Source organism: Rhinolophus sinicus, chromosome 3 (genome assembly GCF_057876585.1).
Source record: "Rhinolophus sinicus isolate RSI-liver-muscle chromosome 3, RSI-T2T, whole genome shotgun sequence".
In the NCBI taxonomy this organism is placed as follows: Eukaryota; Metazoa; Chordata; class Mammalia; order Chiroptera; family Rhinolophidae; genus Rhinolophus; species Rhinolophus sinicus.
The window spans coordinates 149,197,348-149,218,868 of NC_142503.1; the positions used below are offsets into that span (position 1 = coordinate 149,197,348).

The following is a 21,521-nucleotide window of genomic DNA, read 5'->3' on the forward strand; positions in this document are numbered from 1 at the left end:
CAAACCTACAACTCAGGTTCAGATTTACAAGTTCAATAAACTTACCAGTTTGTATTTCTGGTTCACCTATATTGCTTTTGGATACAGTTGTGCTTTAAATTTTTCTCCATTTTTTTCTATTGTCTTTCTTTTCAAAGCTCCAAAATATATATTATCTCCATAGGCTAACATTGTAAAGCAAACATTATGTGAATGAGCAAAAGAAATGATGGCTTTTTTGGACATCGTGAAAGCTCTATGCCATGTACCATTCATTGGCAACAAATCCTAAGTGAACAGCAGAGATCTGATGAGTAAAATCTGTGTGTCCTTCTGGATGAACAGCAGAGAGCAGATTAGCAGCACTGTTCTGCCTTGTACTGATTTTCACCCATTTCCCTGAATTTCATGAGCTCAAAGAAGGGTATCAGGTCTGTTTATAAAATGGCACGCTGCCTATATAAAATAGATCCCATAAATCACCTTACGATCCAGTCAGTTTAATATAAAATGTTTTTAATTGTTCTTGAAAACATTTAAAAAAACAATTTTTGAGCACTTTCAATAAAAAAAGAGAACTGAAATGCTACTGCAATATTCAACTACTGTAGTTTCAGCAGGTACAACAGACAACAAAACACTGGGAAATCTGACTTTTTTGCACTAAATGAAAACATGAAACAGGGCTTGTTTTTTTCATTTATGATGTAGTTAAGCACATTATAGTACAAGACTATTATATGAACCTCAGATGCACTGCACAAAACACTTTCCTTCTTTTTCAGTTCAAAAGTCAGTGCTTATTGCAATTATATGCAAAATTATTTACTTCATGAAGTCCTATCATGATAAACAGTATGCAAAATGTTTTAAACATCAAAACAATGAAAATAATCTGAGAAAAGAACATATTCAACAATAACTAAGCAGAATTAGTAAACATAAAAAAGTAAATAACTTGTGAATAACTATGCTTGCCTGGTTAACACTGAACCAGTTTCAATACAGCCAAGAAAAAAAAAGTGGTTACAGGAATACCTAGTACTGTACAAGATAAGTCAATAACACTCATGCACATTTTGTGATCATGTATTAACATGGTGAAGCAAACTAAACTTAATTCTTCCTGCTGTAATATTCTCATGTAAGAGAATAAGAAATAGAAATATCTCATTGAGATCAATGCACATTGCTACATAAGACAATTTTATCTGTCACTTTGATGACATTTTGTCTTTTCATAATGAAACACATTTAAAAAGTTTAATCTGTGGACTGTATTGTTGCATTTATCCTAAGAGATGTGCCTACCACAGGTTCAACAAATTTAGTGCAATATATGAACCCCAGAAAGTTTGCTGGACGAATTCAACCAAATTTAAAGTGTTTGCTGCAATACTGTACAGGGGGTTAAAAATCCTCCAGTCTTGGTATTTTTATCAAAAAAGATTTCCATTATTTTTTTATTAGTAGGAAGCTAATAATGTAAACAAGGGATTAGAATGGCCTCAAAATCTCCCTTTCAGAGTATCTCATATAGAAAGGCTCCCATCATTTATTAAAATAAATCACACAGTTTCCTTTGGGTATTGCATACTTTGGTGTGCAGTAGTGCTGTGTCTCAATGTACAGTGAAGAAATAACTAGCATTAAGAAAAAAATATCTAACAGATTAAATCAAGATAACAGCAAACACACACAAATGCCAATAACTAGGACATATCAATATATAAACCTCTCAGCCAACCCTAGCACCATTTAGTTATCAAAATATGTTAATACCCTACCTTGCAAATTTATTGAATAAAACCTTATTAAATTAATCCCTTCATCACAACTGTTAAATATTCATTGACTGTAGTCTTCTGATTGGCTTACTAATTGAGGTAAAGGAAAGCTTAGCTAGGTTCAATGTAGTATAGAAATGGTTTAATGTTAGCTTTAAAAACTTAATGGCAATTTTTAAATCTATCTGAAAATAATCTTGAAAATGCTTAAATGGAGCTGTAAACTAGTGAGAAGATTTGTGTCAACATGAAATTCATAAATAATTATTCATAGAACAAAATGGGAGCCACAGAGAGAAACATTTTAAAACAAATCCTGAGTGCTTATTTTGCAATTGTGGTTATCACAATAAATAAATTAAGCATGTAATAAAATGCTCCTCTTCTTCAAGTACTATTGATATCCCCCTTTGTTTTAGCAGAGATATAAAGATTTGTGGCTTCAGACCTCAGGTGGTGAAATGGTTTTTGTTCAGCTTTTTTAAATCTTCTTCCTGCTTGTTTTTCAGAGAGGTCCCACGATCAAACTGTACTACCAGATTCAGGAGGAGTGAAGGAGTCAGTCACTAAATTGAGGACTTAAGAATATTATAAGTAAAAAAAACTTCAAAATAAATCTTAAGTAGACTTTTAATATGTGCATGCAGCCATTGTGATGAAATTAAGAAAATGCTTTTCTTTCTAAATTCCCCTATCTCAGTTACCAAATAGTAAAATATAAAATGTTTTCTAACATGCTTGTATTTATTCTGGTAAATTACAATGTTTGGAGTTATTTATACTGTGTGCATGTGTTTTGTGTGTGTTGGCTCCATATTAAAATCAACATTTTAAAATAAGACTAATGCAAGGTCATAAATATAAATGGCTACTAGTTTTTCCTTTTAAAAATTTTAATGCAGCTTTTGCTTTCCTTAAATTAATAGTTAATATTCCGTTATTTTCTCCCTATTGAAGCCCTTCATTGCAGGTGCAAATGGTACTGAAGTCCCAGAAAGTCCTACAGAGATTTTTCGTTCTACAGTAGCTCTATGCTTCAAGCCTAAATACTTGTAATAACCTGAATATTATCCCTGTTTCAAGGAAGACCTTCTTGTCTACAATTCCCCTTAGCTATGATTTCATATCTAAAAGATAATGCCAACAACAAAAAAGCCTATACCTAAAATCAATGGTTTCCTCTAAATTCTGTGTAGATCAACCAATGAATTAAAATGAACTTATACAAAACAAAGATCTAGACTGCTCTTGTCAAAGCTGGTTAGTCAATTGCTTACTAGCAAACAATGTGATTAAAACAGGGAACATTATAAAAACTTAAAACCTAACACTTGTTCTTCTACAGCCTACTGTCTTCAGAAACTTTTTAAGAACTGAGGCGAGTCTAACCATTTCCTATTGAAGAAGAAACCACTTCTGCAGCAAACTCTTTTAAAATGTCACAATTAATAGTGAGTGTTTCTGCTGCGGGAGGCACTTCCATTAAGACAAATACAATACATATGTCTTTAGATACAGTGTGCTACATATTATAAAACACAATTTAACCCAACATTTCAACAGTAGGATGGTCCTTGCTTTCTATCCATTCAAAACCTGATGAAGTCATAGAGCTCATGGATTCACTGCAAATTTGTTGAAACAATGGGTCATTCTTTAATTCTTCCAGTGTAGCTTCATCATCTTGTCCCTGATGACGACCTGGATCAAACAGTAGATTTGGGTCTAAAGTGTTCAAATCATTGATGCTGCCTGAGAGCTCAGAAGACAACCTGATATCGCTAGAGAAATCAGATGCACTAGTAGTGAGGTCAGAGGCTACCTGACCCACCAGCTGCTGGTTGGTTTGCAAGCCGTCTCCACTCAACAGGTCTTTAACAGTGCTATTGAAATCTAATTGTTGCTCTTCAATTTCTGATTGTGCTTGATTATCTCCAGGAGAAAAACTGATCCGATCGGTGCTATTACTTTTGGTGAGGTAAGATGGTGTTTGGAATTCATAAACAGAAGTGCTGGAATCGATCATATTTTGATTGGCACTAGGAAAAACAGTGGAAGTTTCCAAAATCTGAGTGAGATTCATCCGAGCGGTGTAATTGGACGGTAGGTTGTTCATGCCCAAACCTCTCATTGCGTCATCATTGTCAGAATCTAGTTTACTCAACAAAACATTGGTTATTTTCTTACTGTTTGTCTGCTTCTGAAGAGCATTCGGGAAGGCTGTCTGCATCATGACTGTCAATGGGACTGACTGACTTCTCTGAGCGATGTTGTTGGCACATGCGTCTGTGTGAACGTTTGTGAAAACATGAACTTCTGGGGTCACTGGGCTTCCGAAGGGGGTCACATTAGATCGGGGGATATTGGATACTGGATAGAGGGTACTTCCACTAAGATTACGTTGGCGATGGACAGCGGGGCTCACACTTCGGCATCTGAAGTTGCTGCTGGCAGATGAATTATTTCCTTTATTATCGAGGGGGGCGGGGACTGCAAAACCCTCCTGTTTGTTGGTGTTATTTACAGTGGCACCTTGATGCTGCACAGGCGAGACAGGAGTCAAACGACCAAAATGAGTGTCATGGTGTCTGGATTGAGACTGGTAAGACTGCCCAGGCACAGCAAACGCATGAGGTTTCCGGAAACGGTCTTCCACGAGTTCCTGATAGCTTGGGAGAATGCCATGGCCAGACACTGATGAATTCCCAACCCCACTATACCCATTATTCATCCATTCAAGCTTAGTTTTGTCAGGGTGTGTGGCCATGGGCCTCTGCATCGGTTTCACAGGACTACTTGAGACAATGCTGGCATCATGATATGCCATACTAGAGCTTATTGGGGTAAATGCAAATGGATTCCTGCATTCAACAGGGCTGGGAGGGACACTACTGCTGCAGTTAGAATGCGGGGTACCAATGGGCGTATGTCGGCTACTTCCTAAAGCACTATCCACAGGTGTGGTCTGGGCTAGCCTGGAGCAAGGGCTCTCCCGGGACAGACTCTGAGACCCAGCAATCATTTCCGAGGTTGGGGTTGGGGTTGGGGTTGGGGTAGGAGTGGGTGTGGGTGTGGGTGTGTGGATTGGAGTGCCATTGCTATGGATTGGATGATAGAAGTGGGTGCTGGAGGCGTGAGATGACATTGGAGCGCCTGGAGTTACTGACTGATTCTGAAGGGTCATTCCCAAACAGTTACCATAAGAATGAGAATTGTTCATTGACATTTGCTGCTCCATAAGCACCAGCTCTTCCACAATGCTATCTTGTGTGAGTTCATCATCAAAAGGAAAGTAGCTTTCATTTGTTTGGGAGACAGAAGGCTCAAACTCCTTCAGTTCGGACTGTAGAGGTAACTGATCTGAAGACTGTGCTTGTATTTGATTCAAAGAAGATTCTTGTATCTGGCTGTGTAGCTGCTGGGTATAGGTGTCCTGCGGCATTCCTTCTAATTCCCAAACAGATTTCTCTAAGTCACTGATATCAGAGTGCTCAGGAATTGTCATAACACTGATATCTTGCTGTTGTTCACAGCCGGCGGATACAAACTCAGAATCCTTAGTGACCTGTTGCCATTCATTTGGATTAAAGCTGCCATCTGTTTTTGAATCACTGTCTAAGAGAAAGACACTCCCTTCAAGTTTTACTTTTATATCTGGAGATGACGATGGTGTTTGCTGTTCTGAAGCTGAATCACTGCTAATAAGAGCAGAAGAATTCAAGGGTCGGTTTGCCACTGTGTGTGAATTGACATTTACTGATACCTTGCTAGGAAGCTGAGCACCGGCTGTTGAACTTTCTGTTTTCCCTGAATGTGGAACCTTTTGGTCCTTCTTAACACTGCCTGGCTTCTGACCTTGTATGGTAACTGCAGAAGGCTGCTCCACAATTGGTTTCTTTACAGGAGGCACCTGGGACTCTTGCAATGCAGATGACAGTCGCTTTCTTGGACTTCTAGTGCATGATTTAGGGTCTTTATTTATTGAGTCACCATTAGATGGTGAGCTGATGCTGGTGAATGTTAAGTTCTGAGTGGCAACTGAGAGAGTGAGAGTGCTTGGATTATTGCCTGCTGAAGTGCCTGGTAGATTTTCATTACAGCGACTTTTACATTTGGTCCTCTGGTCACAGACCTTAGTTGTTTTTATTTCAGTGACACCTTCATTTGAAGGTTTTTGCACTACTCCATCTGCATTACCTTTCTGTCCCGAAAGGGCACTCGGTGTTTTGGGGGCTTTAGTCCCATCAGAGTTCTCTTGGCACTGTACAGGATTCTCATCTGACGACACTTCCGGTTCCATTTTGACTTCCACAGCAGACGGTCCCCCAGCACCGCTGGCTTTGGAGCCAGGAGACTGAAGTGAAACAACAGAACCATTCTTGATCTGTGGGAAGGTCCGCGACTCTTCTGTTGTTCCTGTAGCACTGTTTACTGAGGCAGAAGGTTTAAGAGGGGCACTACTATTGCTGGGTGTGAGGGATATTGCTGTCATTTTCACCACATTTAGAGAACTCATGTGTGAAGTGGGTACAACAGCGGTTTTAATGGGGCTGCTAGTAAAGAGGACAGTAGTGGGAGAGCGGATGGTGAGTGCACTGGTGTTGGCTGGTTTAGGTAAGATCTGAGGGTAGCGGTGCCGGGCAGAACGATCCCCACCAGGACTGGCTGGAACGTTCTGAGGAGTCTTTGGTGCCTGTTTCACAGACTGCATGTGCTGAGTGACCACCTGTACATTGAGGGGAAGAACTTTGCCATCAGAAGAACTCATTGGACTTGGTGAAGTTACCAACTGCCTGGTCCGCTGGACCTGTTAAAAAGTGGAAAACAAGAAAATCAGATTTGACGAGTCTAGGATACAAACTGTTAATTCCTGTATATGTATAGTATTAAGGCATTTAAGAAATGTAATGCTTAAAAGGAAAAATAAGACAGTTCCTATGTTAGATGAGAGTTCTTCTAGACTAGGTTCTATATAATCAGACGCATCAATATTATAATAAATGCAACATAGTGCAATATAGTTACAAAACACAGTAATAGGTAAGAAGAACATTAAAATGATGAACACTTGCCAAAACAATGATTTTTAAGGAGGTTATAGGAAGAGGAGATAAAATCTTGAAGAAACATGCGACTATAAAGGTATCTACCCGAGTGTGCCAGGAAGGTGACTCACTCCCAGGGAGATGGTTGTGTAAGTGTCTACCTTGTGCGTTAGGAACTAAGCCACTGTGGGCAAGGTCTCAGACAAAACTACTGTCTCTCCAAGTTTGCTCTACGGGGAAGAGTGCAAATGTGGTTACCAGGAAGTCCGTGTATTAATGACATGATACTGATGATGATAAGAAAAACAAGGTGAAATAGCTCCTTAATAATAGCATCTATAAAAACAAAAATGCCATCTTGTTTTAGCACGCTGCACTCTCATTTAAAAGCTCCTTTCATCATAACCTCAGCTGTGTTGAGACAGGAAAGGAGAAGGCTGTAACTTCTATTTGTCGATAAGGACAAGAGTCGGAGTAGCTAAGGGACTTGCCCAAGGTCCTATGTCCAGCAAGCCACAGAACTAGGTCTATATTAAAGCATCGTCTATACACATTACAATCTCGCTCCATCTGAATGTTAAAAAGAAAAAAATATTAAACAAAAACTGTTTGTCATTGCATCATCTTGGCTTAGCTAGAGATCAAACACCTCTGAAAATGATTCATCTCTTACATAAACCTCTGATTATATGCATATTTGATGTATCTTGGATTTTTGCATTTTCACTTATTTTATAGCTCACTTTGGAATCAACAAAGTATATCCCGAATAAAAGACGACCAACTGAAGCTGAATCTATGTGTGGTCACAAAATCAGTTTATAACTGAATCTACACTTTTACTTGCCTTCTTCTCATGTGCCAGTTTTAATTAATTGATAGATTTCCCACCATCCCAGTAAGACCAAACACAATTTAATGATATTACCGGAATAGGACTAGGGACAGCTGCCACAACGATACCAATAGGTTGAGGAGAAAGGATTGCAGGATTTCCATTAGAAAGATTAGTCACTCCATTGGTTGTAGTGCCTTCTGATTTTTTTGCTGTGGATTCTCCTGGCAAAGGGGACTGTAATTTCTGTTCTTGCTGCTTCTTCTGAATTTTCCGTTGCAATTGCTGTTTAGCATCAATAGGAGATGGCAAAGTCTTCATTTGAGGCTGAAAGGAATTACTTTCAGCTGTAGGTATAAAAGCAGAAGGCTGGGTAATTCCTTTAATTCCTGAAAATAAACAGGAAGGAGAGCTAAAATAAATACCCTCTTTTATAGAAGGCAGGTACAACTATATTTCTTTGAATATGTAGCCATCTACTGGACAAAGCGACCCAAACCAGCAAATGTTACCTCACAATTTCTTTATAAAGAAAGCATAAGGATTAAATTTCCAATTTATAAACATGTGTCAATATAGTTTTACATGACACCTTAAAATATGGTTCCACTCAGGAGACAGTTTCAGTTAAATGCACAATAACAGATGAAGATTTTGAAGAGTAGTAGTAGTTATGCTGAATGTATTACATTTTATCAGATGCCAGAAATTTCCCTCCCTCCTTCTCTAATTAGAACTTGATTTTACTATTTAGCCCACAAGGGGCACTCAATAAATATTTGCTGAAACCATCCATACCTTAGAAAAAAATTGTATGGGGAAGGCTTTAATTTAATTCTACCAGAAATTCATGAAAACAGGTACTACTATATAAGTATTCCAGTATGATCTATGAGAAGTTCAGCAGTTTCTTAATAAGACAGAGGTTAAGATATTTTTAAATAGTGTCACTGAGAAAACTTTTTACATCAGTTAGTAAGATCAACAACGAGAAAAAGGAATGATACGATAAGCAAGAGATAAATTTTAATACAAGAAATATTGATTATATAGTATAATTAATTTTTTCAAAAGCTCATTTCCCATGTAAGATGTTGTAGGAAGATCGTCAGAAAGTAAGCTGTGGCTGGCACCCTGCTATTCCTTTCGTCAGTACAATTGCTACATTTCAATGTTCGTTAACAGCAAAAACTTGGAGTGGGGAGACAGGAAGGAGAGAAAGAAATAACTAAACTCTCACATACTCACTCCTCCCTAGTCACTCATCTTTTGACCTCTCTTCTATCCCCTAAGTACTATTTTTTCTCTTTAAATCCAGCTTGAATTGCAGTCTCCCTCTTGGCCCCCAGCCTCAGCTCTGGCTTCTGGGCACCTGCACCCCTCAGAGCCTCTGCCAAAGACTCAAAGCTGTCTTATCCCTCTTGCCAGGGTTTCTGGACAGGGATGAGTTCCAAGCAGCTGACTTAGAAAAGAACATTTGTAACACAACCTGTTCTCAATATGGAGACTAGATTTATTAAAAACCAAATTCACCTTCAAAGGAAGATTAATCACTACCAAAGGTATTAAAAAAAAAAAGTGGCAATGGCTGAGAACAAAATTTCAAGAGAGATTCTAAAAATGTCTTGAGTGATGATACAATTGTCGCTGTCAGCTTCCCAGGCTGACCATTCTCATACTGGGAAAACATGTTTATATACATAATATTTCCTATTTTGGTTTAAAAACACACTTTTCTTTACACGTATGCTTTCAAAGTTCATTCAATTCATTTCACGTTTCTTTCAGTCAGACTTTGTGAACAGTGTGGGAAACAAGAAAGATAGAGATGTTTCTTTTCCCATGATGCCTCCTCAGTCCTCAACTTGTTCAAGTGCTCTTCTAGGTGTCAGCAGGGTAGGAGAAACAGTACGCAAAAATGCTGAAGGGCCCCTATGTTTTAAAACCTCCTTTTGCCTGAAGATAAGAAGACAGTATGGTGTAATGGAGTTAACCTGGGCTTCTGAGGTAAATAAATCCAATTTCAAATCCTGGCCCCTCGACGTTTCTGCCCATGGACAAATGACTTAACCTCCCCAAGTCTGTTTCCTGATCTGTAAAATGGGATTAAATTTCACCTACCTCACAGGACTGCTGGGCGAATAAGTGAGGTGACATATGCAAGCTATCTAGCTAGATAAGGCTGTCCTAGCACTGTCCTACTCGTGTACAAGCAGACAGATGTAAGTCAGACAATTTACATCTTGACTCCTGTAAGAAATTATTTTGCTGAAGTGGGTCCCAAATTGACCATAAAATGAAAGGACAAAATAATTACAAACACACACACCACAAAAAACTTAAGGCTTCTGATGAGTACAAACTAAAAGAAACATGATTCATTATTAAAATGATTAAGTAAAAAAGTGACGTTATTTAAGAGACTATAATTCTGGCTGAGATAAATCTATTGTAGATATAAAAATATTTACATGGAACATTCGGAGGAATCATCTCTGGAAAACAAGTTTCACATTAATACATTTTTTCATAGAAATTATAATTTCCTATAGTAATAACACAATTTATTCACTCTTTTAGGTTTATAAGGTATGACCTAAATGAGACATTTAAAAACTTACATCAAACAGATACTTTTACATAGCTTTAATTTAGGAGGAAGTAATTTATCCCAACAATACTTGCAATTCCTAAAACTGCCATTTCAAAGATTCCCATTTGAAAATACTCACTTGCATATTAAAAATCACTCTTGCTATTTTATAGTAATGTTTCATAGAAGTTTTTTTTGTTGTTTGTTTTTAAATTTTTATAAGAGTTTATTTGAGCCAAACTGATGACATATGCAAGGGAGCATGATCTCAAATGCTCCAGAGAGTAAGTTTTGCAGCTTCTTTTTTGCATTTGAAATTAAGGAGGGGATGCAAAGGAGATTGGAGAAAGCAAGTCAGGGACTGGACTGCAGGACAGTTAACAAGACTATGTGCTCTCTAACAAGAGAGTTAGTACCCCCCCTTCCAGGGGTATCACTTCCGGCATTTCAAAGGTGTGTTAAACTAGATGCACTAGAACAACAGGGCTGGCTTAAAACCTGTCACTAAAGAAGTTACAGGCCTGGGATATGACTATGTACCCACCACGACTGCCCAGTTAGGAATTTTCATCAGACAACTTATTTTTTTGTGAGACTAAGGTACCTCTCACATGGTCCAAAGATCATTTTATTTGTTACCGTTAGTTTCTGGGAGAGGAGTCCAGCCAAGTAATTTTAAAATTTAATCTTATCTAATGTTTAATTTATTAATTTAGACACACACATATACTTAAAAGTACATACACACATATTCTTCCAATTTTAAATCAATGGAAAGATTGATATCAACTGGGAAATCTTCAAAGTTTCATATTTCAGCAGAGCAATATACGTAAGTATAGCTCTAAGCTTTAAAAGGAAAGGACTGTTATTAGTACTATTTTTGTTGGCTCAATAAATCCATATGAATTTAGTGTTAAGTGAAGTTACGCGTGAACTCATACATACAAATATTAAAAAGACAAATGCTTAACTCTTCTTTGCTACCAACTCAAATAGAGTAACATCCCTGTTGCAGTCAGCTTGTTTCCAACCATTCTGTACCTGGCGGTGCGGCTGCCATCACAGTTAGAGCTGCCATGGACTTGGTGCCTATGTAATGACTTTTTACAAGGAAGCGGGCTAATTCCAAGACCGTGTCAAATGGCTGGCTCAACACTTTCTGGGCCCACTCACACACAAGACGGCAGGCAGAAGAGATAACTTCTTCGTCAATATTTTGAAACTGCCCAGAAGGTTCAGCTCCTTCCAACTAAATAAAAGAAAATGAAACAGTTAACTTGTAAAAGAAAGTTCAGAGAAATTAAACCAAAGTACATTCAAGGTATGTATTCTTAATTAGAAGACATAATCTAATTCTGTTAGGTCAAAGTATCGTGAAGTGATCCGCTGGCAAGCCTACTGGTGCCTTGCAAATGAAAGGCCTATGCTTACACCCCCCAGTACACAGCCATCAGTAGCACTGTGAATATAACACTTAAATGGTTGTCAACCAATATGTAAATACTAAGAGATCTTTTGAATCTTTCTAAAGCCTCTTCTGACATCAATAAAACAAACTATGTCACTAGCCTTTCTCTTCTGAAAACATTTATAATATGCATACTATTCTACAACTTAACCTTTCCTCCTGACAATATATATTGTCAACATATATTATGGATGTATTTACGTATCAGTAAGATTAGACCTGTATTTGTTCCCCCTAATTTCAGGAATCATGTTGATGTAAGTCATGTACGCTAACATTTTTCAGCCACGGTTGAATTTTTTTGTCTCATTTATTTTGTAAAAGGCAGACGTCCTGGTCCCTGGTTTTATCTAAATGAGACCATGCAGTATGCATTTCAAGGTTGATATTAAGGTACATTTTAACTTACTAAAAAGAAAAGGCAGAATTCTTACCCCATCTCCAGTTTTGTGAAAGTCAAGATTGGGCAGTGTTGGCATATGAACAAAAGCTTTTTTCCTTAGTCCACTGTAGCAATATGTAATAAACAGTTAAGGTCTCAAGTATTCTAAATTAAATGAACTGCTTATATAATTAGCACCTGAGACGTAACCATATACGAAATGAAAATAAAATCAGCATGAAATAACAACTACTTTCTGAGTTTCTCAGTAAAAGAAACCTTAATATTATGAACTCAGGATTTTTACTCTTTTGAAACTAGAATAGTCTTTGTTACTGTTACTAGAATGTTACTGTCTTAAATGAAACAAAATTATTCTCATCTGTTATAAATTTAATGAATAAATGTTTTTAATAAGCTGTGCCAGCCACCAGTAACAGGTCAGAAGGAAAGGAATATCCAGATGGAAACCTGGCACAGAGAAGGGAAACTTTAGCCCAGGGCACTGGGACAAAAACAACTCTTAAGAGTGTCACAAGGGCTTTAACCTTTTCATTTCTCTTTTTCCACTGAAACACACAGGATTATCGCCTGTAACATGCCAAAGACACATTAAGACATTTCTGTTTGTACTCAGGAAACAAGGACAGTTCATGTAACAAGTGGTTAAAGAACACCTGGAAGCATTTTAGAAAAGCAGCCTTCCACCTTTCCCGTTCTCTCCTTTCCTCCATAGAAGTGAATTTTTACACTGTGAAAAAGGCCAACAGCTAAGCAGAGAGAAATGAAGTATTTCCAATATGACACAGAGACCCTTCATGTTACAATCTTCTTCCAAAAACAGGAAGAACTTTAATAAATTCTTAATTTTCATTTCCTTACTCCTGTTTGCTCTGAAGTATTTCTCTATCACAAGAGGGACCTTTTCCATACCCTGGCTTTAATTTTAATACAGACTTTAAATGGTTGGCTGAAAAATATTTTAGAGAACATTAATCTTCCGGTAGAAGTTCCACAAGAAACTGTTTTGAGTGTTGTGTATTCTGCCAAGGAGATCCTTATGTTTCTACATTAGAGGAAGGAAAGAAGATAAGCTAACATCTTTCTCCACTTTTATTGATAATTTACAATTGCTGTACTGTGGCAGACCTCAGTAATTCTTAGTGTTAAAAAAAAAAACGAGATCAGAACATTAAGTACACATTACAGTAACAGAGTAATGAAATCTATCACAATCCTAAGAACCACTATTTGTAATTTCTCTTGCAGTCTGTTAAGCAGCTGGGAAAATGACGTTTGTAATTATTCTACTAAGTACTTTTGAGTTGTTTATGATTAATGATTTAATGATTTAAATTTATTTCTAAATATAGTTGCCGGTTGAACTACAACAGCAGACATTCTGTGGTAAATGAGAACTTAAGGAAACTACTAAAAAACATTCTGGTAAAGGATATTTAGATTTGCCTCTCGTGCCCAGACGACGTGCCTTCATGTTTGGAAAGACATTCTTCATGATCTTTCCAAAGTCAGCAGCACTTAGTGGATGGTAACCAAGATTGTCACAATAGCTCCTGCAAAAGGAGGAGAGACCAGTTTAGAGAGCAACAGAACACAGAACTATACAGCATAGTGTTATTTCAGTATAATTCGATCCCTTTGACAAAGTGAAAAAACACATCATCTTCGAGTCATTCACCACAATTTTCACTGATAGCTGATCACCATTCTCCGGAGACGAACTCAGGTTTAGTTCGCTTGTTTCATCCTCAGGGTATACAGTACCGCTGCTTTCAACAGCATTCAAGAAACTTGCAATAAGAGACACTGGTGATACAAAGTTTTGCAACTACAATCCAACCCTGCACTTTGAAATAAGTGTATCCAGATCAAGCAGCAGGGCTACAAGTTTCCACATATATATCAAGCTCACGGACTGGATAATTTCCAATATAAACATTATGTACACCAGACATTGAGACAAAACTACTACACTGTTTAGAACAGAAACATGACATATTAGAACTAAGAGGCACCTTAGAGATCGTCTATACCACCACTCTCATCTTACCCATGAGGGAAAAGAACGAAGGCACAGAGAGAAGTTCTGAAGGTCCAGTGTTCTCCCCTCAGCCTTACTACCCGTATTATTGTCAGGAAAAAAGTACATTGTAAGGCAGTAACTTAAAATGTGACCAGAGAAACAAACCAAGTCTTAACTACTGCTGGAATCAGGGGTTCTGTTTCTCCAGAGGTGCCAGTCATAGGTAAGAGGCCAATCTGTCCTCGACCAGTTCAGCAGCAGACCAAGGGCACATCTTGTTCTGGCTACCAAGACCTTCCTCATAACTGTTGGGACTTTGGGAGAACCCCTAGCTAAGAAACGCCAAAGAGGAAGTCAGAGGAACTGCAAAGTACTTTAAGCAAATCTCCCCACCTCACCTCCCATTTCAGCATCAACCAAAGCAGGTTCTTGATGAAGTCATGGGGTGGTGAGCCAAAGAAAGAGCTTTAGGATGAAGCAAGAAAGGAAAAGCACTGGAAGACCTGCTGGGCAGGATATAATGGTAACGAACTCGAGTTCTTGCAGACTGCTGAAAATCCCGGCAACATGCCTGAAGTGACCCGAACACACGAAGTTGAACTGGGAGAGACGCAGGGACCCTTGAGAGTCTTAGAGAGAAGTATTACCCCTTTTTTGGAGACAGTGGTTGGTATTTTTCTTTTCTTTTCTTTTTCAAAGATTTTATTGGGGAAGGGGAACAGGACTTTATTGGGGAACAGTGTGTACTTCCAGGACTTTTTTCCAAGTCAAGTCGTTGTCCTTTCAATCTTAGTTGTGGAGGGTGCAGCTCAGCTCCAGGTCCAGTTGCCCTTGCTAGTTGCAGGGAGTGCAGCCCACCATCCCTTGAGGGAGTCAAACCAGCAACCTTGAGGTTGAGAGGATGGGCTCCAACCAACTGAGCCATCTGGGAGCTCAGCGGCAGCTCAGCTCAAGGTGCCATGTTCAATCTTAGTTGCAGGGGGCGGAGCCCACCATCCCTTGTGGGGCTCGAGGAGTTGAACCAGCAACCTCATGGTTGAGAGCCCACTGGCCCATGTGGGAATCGAACCGGCAGCCTTCAGAGTTAGGAGCACGGAGCTCCAACTGCCTGAGCCACCGGGCCAGCACAGTGGTATTTTTCTTGACTGTGCCCTCCCTAGCCCCAAACCAAATCCCACAAACTTCTGGTGGGGGGAGAGGGAAAAGATGCCCAGCAAACACATTCCCAACCATGCTGAAGAGGAGGGAGAAGGGAAAGGAGCTAACACATATCGAGAATTCCCTCTACAGAAGTATTAGATTAGACACGTCCTATTTAAATTGAGACTAAATGCAATACTCTAAGTGGTTCGGGGGTCAAAGTTTAAGTTACAAAGTGAAGGGGTGACTGTTTTTGGATGCTGACAATTTAAATGAATTGTATTAAGTCGTAACCATTTCAGTAGCAAGTTAAATCCGTCATTTTATGGCTTAAACCATCACAGAAAGAAAAGGTGAATGGAGTTCTTTTGCATCTCAGGGACAGAACACATGTTTCCTTGACCTGGAACGTAACTTCTCTTATCATTCAAGTCCCAACTTAAAAGTTACAATTTTTGAAAGCGCATCTTATGACTATCCTATCTAACGAAGTGCCCTTGCTTGTCACAACCTCACCATATTCCCCATCAGTGGACTCTGTTCCTTTTCCTCTCATGACCTAATTATGTAATAGCCAATTTACCCGTTGTCTCTTCAATCAGAGCAGTGACCCTATCTGTCTAGTTCACCATCTTACTCTCAGCACCAGGAACAAGATTTAAGAGTCACATTCTGCCTTAATACGACATTAAGTATGCCATATTTAAAATGACAAGAAACATTAAAGAAACACATAAGGAAAAAAAGCAAAAAAGAAACCACATCAAAAACAAAAGACTGCCCACTGGCTTCTATGACAACACTGGCAGATGGGCCTAAAAAAACTGATACCAAGTAAAGTGAAGCAGGGCAGTGAGCCTACTGAGATAAAATATCCATTCTATTCTCCCTCTGAGATTTTAATTTTGATGTTTTTTCATTCTATATCAAAATTTTTTACTTTGGTAGAAGTGGTAGGTGAAAGGTTGGCAAAGTTAATTACCAAAATGATCAATTTGCTTGTCAAATACAACTAATCCTGAGTGTGATTTCAGATTGTGGCCATCTGAATTCATCTGAATTTTGCTTCTTAATTACTCCACTAAAAGAGAATAACTCACCTTCTGGAAGAATGAGTCTTGTTTTTTATTTTTTTTTTATAATGACCATATCATTAAAATACTCTTTTGAGGATAAATATAAAAAGTATCTTGTAGACACATAAACAGCTCAAATCATTTATTCCTCCTGAATCAAACAGTAGGCAATGTTAAGAATAAAACTGTTCATGATTCAAAATTCTATACTTTGACATCTTGTATGTCAAAGACAAAATAAAGAGAGCCTCAGTTTAAAACCAACAGTAACAATGCCGGAACAGGCCCTCAATTTCTTAAATTTTGTGAAATCTTAAAACTGGAAATGAGCTCAGCAGTTGTACAGCTCAATTTCCTGCCAGATGTGGAAATGGCCGGACTCCTAAATGAGGGGTTACCTCAATATGAACACTTGCTCTGATGGGGAGGGCTCTACACTGTGAGGTAAAGCCTACCCAATTTTCAACAGTTCTAATTTTCAAAGAAAAAGAATTTCATTATAAGCATCCCTTCTTCACTGAGAAGATCTAGATACTCAATGATTGTTTTTCATCTAATTATTTATTGGTTATATATTTGTAATTATAAAGCCAGAGTTATATGACAAACTATAGGTCATTCCAGGCCATGTAGAAATCTTGGTTAGTTTATATCTCATTTTCATGCTTCATAATTAACTGCAGGTTGATTAAGCAAGATATGATGTCAATTAACACCTAACTCAGAATCAGATTATATTTATCTAAGACTCAAAAAGAGCAACAGAGAATGTTAAGATGCTCTAATGCCATTATTAAAGTGAGATAATTTGTTTTTTTCTCACTCTTTTTTTTTCAAGTATGCGTTTAAGACTTTGAAATTGGGCCGGCCCAGTGGCTCAGGTGGTTAGAGCTCCATGCTCGTAACTCCGAAGGCTGCCGGTTCGATTCCCACATGCGCCAGTGGGCTCTCAACCACAAGGTTGCCGGTTCATCTCCTCCAAATCCCGCAAGGGATGGTGGGCAGCGCCCCCTGCAACTAAGATTGAACATGGCACCTTGAGCTGAGCTGCCGCTGAGCTCCCGCTGAGCTCCCGGATGGCTCCGTTGGTTGGAGTGCATCCTCTCAACCACAAGGTTGCCGGTTTGACTCCCGGAAGGGATGGTGGGCTGCGCCTCCTGCAACTAAGATTGAACATGGTACCTTGAGCTGAGCTGCCGCTGAGCTCCCGGATGGCTCCGTTGATTGGAGCGCATCCTCTCAACCACAAGGTTGCCGGTTCGACTCTCGGAAGGGATGGTGGGCTGCGCCCCCTGCAACTAGAAAACGGCAACTGGACCTGGAGCTGAGCTGCCCCCTCCACCACTAAGACTGAAAGGACAACAACTTGACTTGGAAAAAAGTCCTGGAAGTGCACACTGTTCCCCAATAAAGTCCTGTTCCCCTTCCCCAATAAAAATCTTAAAAAAAAAACAGACTTTGAAATTAAGCCTCATATTCAACATGACCATCAACACGTCACTCAAAATTCTTGTTAGCAAATCAATCTTAAATGTTTAGTCATACCATTTAAAAATTAAATATATAAGTTAAAGGTATACATTATTTAAAGGTACAAAAATATAAACAAAAACCATAAGACGAGTGGCAAAATAAGACTCAAAGGATACCCATACATACTTGAACATTTTTTCAGTGCTTTGTATGTATTGGATCATTTAATCCAACAACCTTGAGGCTGGTATTTCTTTTTCCTGCAGAGTTGTTTTTATACTCCTTTTGAAACACTAAGTTTCAAACCATTATACAGGAGCTCCAATTTTCTTACAGATGTAAAAAAAATGGTCTCAACATTATTTACGTGAAAACATAAACATGTATTTCACTATATATAAGTACATGCCTGTTATTTATAGTGCCTAAGTTCAATAAGTGCCAGTTGATAAGGACGGTAATAAGTAGTCCCTAACATGCACTTAAGCTGTCTCATCGTAATAGTACATTACTATTACACATACAAAAAGTGTGATGCAAAAAAACGGTCTACAATACCATAGAAAATCAAGGAAGACATTACACGTGTATGAAATATTATCAAGTTTAACTACTTTAATGTAAAAAACATACTTTTAATTTGTGTGGGAAAAATTCTATTTGGCTATTGAGTTACATGAGTTCTTTCTACATTTTAGATATTAATCCCTTATCAGACTCCAATGATTTACAAATATTTTATCCCATTCAGTAGGTTGGCTTTTAATTTTGTTGATATTCCCTTTGCTATGGAAAACTTTTTCATTTGATGTAGTTCCACTTATTTTTGCTTTCGCTGCTTTTACTTTTGGTGTCACATTAAAAAAAAAATCATTGCCAAAACCTATGTCAAGGAGCTTACTGCCTATGTGTATATTTTCTTTTGGTTTCAAGGAGCTTACTGCCTATGTGTATATTTTCTTTTGGTTTCTGGTTGCAGAGTATCTTTTTCTATCCTGTTACTTTGAGTCTACGTGTGTCCTTACATATAAAGTGAGTCTCTTGCAGACAGTATATAAATGGTTGTTTTTTAAAAATCCTTTTAGCCACTCCATGTCTTTGGATTGGAGAATTTAGTCTATTTACATTTGAAGTAATTATTGATAGGTATGTACTTAGTGCCGTTTTGTTCATTGTTTTCTGGTGTTTTTGTAGTTCTTTCCTGTTTCCTTCTTCTTCTCTTGCTCTCTTCCTTTGGCTTATATTGCTTCCTCTTTAACCTTTGTGTTTACTACAGGTTTTTGCTTTGTGGTTACCATAAGGCTTACATATAACAACTTATATCTATAACAGTCCATTTTAAGTTGATAATAGCTTAAGTTTGATTACATTGTAAAGCCCAAGATTTTTACTCCCCCTCCACATTTTGTGATTTTATCCCACATTATTACATCTTGTGTATCCCTTAATTATTGTAATCAGTTATTTTTACTACTTTTGTCTTTTACTCTTCATACTAACTTTATAAGTGATTAATCCACTACCTTTACTATGTATTTGCCTTTCCAGTGAGACTTATTCTTTCACAAGTTTTCTTCTTACTAGTTTGTACCCTTTAACTTCAGCTTTAAAAAGTTCCTTTAACATTTCTTGTAAGGTTTAGTGATGATGAACTCCTTAAGCTGTTTGTCTGACAAATCTCTTTATCTCACCTTCAATTCTGAATGATAACTGCTAGATACAGTATTCTTAGAGATTGCTTTCTTTCAGCACTTAGAATAGACCATGCCACTACCTTCTGGCCTGCAAAGTTTCTTCTGAGAAACTCCTGATGGTTTTACAGGGGTTCCCTTGTATGTAACAAGTTGTCTTGCTGCTTTTCAGATTCTCTCCTTGTCTTTAACTGTTGACACATTATAATGTGTCTTAGTGTGAGTCTCTTGGGGTTATTTGGAACGTTCTAGGCTTCTTTGATCTGGGTACGTGTCCTTCCTCAGGTTAAGGAAGTTTTCAGCCACCACTTCTTCAAAGAAGAACTCTACCCCTTTCTCTCTTCTTCTGCGAGCCCTATAATGTGAATGTCAGTGTGTGTGATGTGTCCCATAAGTACCTTAACCTATCTTTACTTTTTCTTTAATCTGTTTTCTATTTTCTGCTCTGACAGGGTGAGTTCCACTGCCTTGTCTTTGAGTTTACTGATCCTTTCTTCTGCTTGATCTAGTCTGCTGTTAAACCCCTCCTAGTATATTTTTCAGTTCAGTTATTGCATTCTTCAGCTCTGTGATTTGTATTTGGTATTTTCTTATACTTTCCACCTCTTTACTGAAGTTCTCACTGTGTTTATCCATTCTTCTCCAGTGTTCAGAGAGCATCTTTATGGCCATTACTTTGAATTCTTTATTAGGTAAATAAGTTATCTCCATTTCATTAAGGTTTTTTTCTGAGGTTTTATCGTGATTTTCGATCTGGAACATATTCCTGTTTCTTCATTTTGCACTACTCTGTGTTTCTATGTAGTTTATGAAACAACTACCTCTTCCAGTCTTGAAGAAGCGACCTTGTGTAGGAGATGAACCTTGTCTTTTAACCAAGCTCTAACTCTTGCTTGTCTCTCAAAAACCTTTGGGCCTGTCCACAGATTATTATACTTTTAATAGCTTCCAGTATGTTCCAAGACCTGTCAGCATCCCAGAGGGGAGGATCTCAGCACCTAGACTTAGACTGATTGCAAGTCAGATCCCCCGGCAACAGCCTTAAATTAGTATGTAAATATACAGAGTCCCATGAAACTGAAAACATAAGCCTCACGGGCCACCTGTGCTAAGCGACCTGACCTGGAAGTGTCCTCTGGGTAAGTCACAAAAATGAGGGCTCCTGACGAGTGTATAAAGCTCTTTCCTGGGAGATACCAGCAAGCTGGAGCAAGGCAGAGGGAGTGCCAAGATGGCATCCACAGCATCCACTTCTTGAGAGCAGCTCTGCAGGCTACTAGATGTATACCGATCCTCAAGCCTGCCCCTCAGGCCAAAGCTCCAAGACAAGCAAAGAGGCCTCCTTCACAGAAAGACTGGGGGGCGGGGGGGAATTCCCCAGTCTACTAGGGGGTGGTAGCCTGCCAAAAGCTGTCTGACTGGCACAGTCCCTATGGAACCCAGGAATGAAAGCACCACTGACCAACAGAGACAGATGAGTAAGGGATGTCCCCTGGGCCACAGCTGTAAAATCAGGGCACCAGATGTAAAAACCAGGGCATGAGACACATGTAAGGCTTCTCTCTGGGAGACACTAGTGCTCTGGAGAAAGGCAGAGGGAGAGGTCCAAGATAGCACCTGGTCTCTGGAAAGGGTTACAGTCTGTCCCTAGATGCATATTTAATTAGAAGCTTGCCCCTCAGGCTGCATCCATGATAATTAGCTAATAGGCCTCCTTCACAGAAAGACCAAGCTTCTGTTGCCTCCCGCTGCGCTCTGGGGGCGTGTGGGGGGTGGGGTGGTAGCTGTTTAAGAACACTTTGTCTGTTAGTAACATTCATATGGGACCCACCAGCATAGGCCCCACTGGCCATCAGACCCAAGAGATGTAAAGGTGTCCCCTGGCAGCAGCTGCAAAACTCAGGGCACCAGACAAGGATCTAAGCTCCTTTCTGGGTGACTTCTGTTTATTAAAGTCCATAGGACCAGGTACGCAAGCTCCCCTGGCCCCCAGAGCCAGGTGATT

At 38.8% G+C, this 21,521-nt stretch overlaps 1 protein-coding gene across 2 annotated transcripts in view; it reads right to left on the reverse strand.

The window, feature by feature from the left end:
- Positions 1-474: 474 nt before the first annotated feature.
- The window catches only part of RFX7 (regulatory factor X7), a 96,587-nt gene continuing 75,540 nt past the window's right edge, over positions 475-21,521 (reverse strand). For both annotated transcript variants that reach the window (XM_088797221.1, XM_088797222.1), the window contains exons 6-10: positions 13,546-13,666; positions 12,145-12,225; positions 11,284-11,491; positions 7,740-8,035; positions 475-6,573 (exon numbers count right to left, since the gene is read on the reverse strand). In XM_088797221.1, the coding sequence (XP_088653347.1) occupies positions 3,310-6,573; positions 7,740-8,035; positions 11,284-11,491; positions 12,145-12,225; positions 13,546-13,666 (3,970 nt within the window). In that variant the 3' untranslated portion in view covers positions 475-3,309. The remainder of the gene's footprint in view (positions 6,574-7,739; positions 8,036-11,283; positions 11,492-12,144; positions 12,226-13,545; positions 13,667-21,521) is intronic.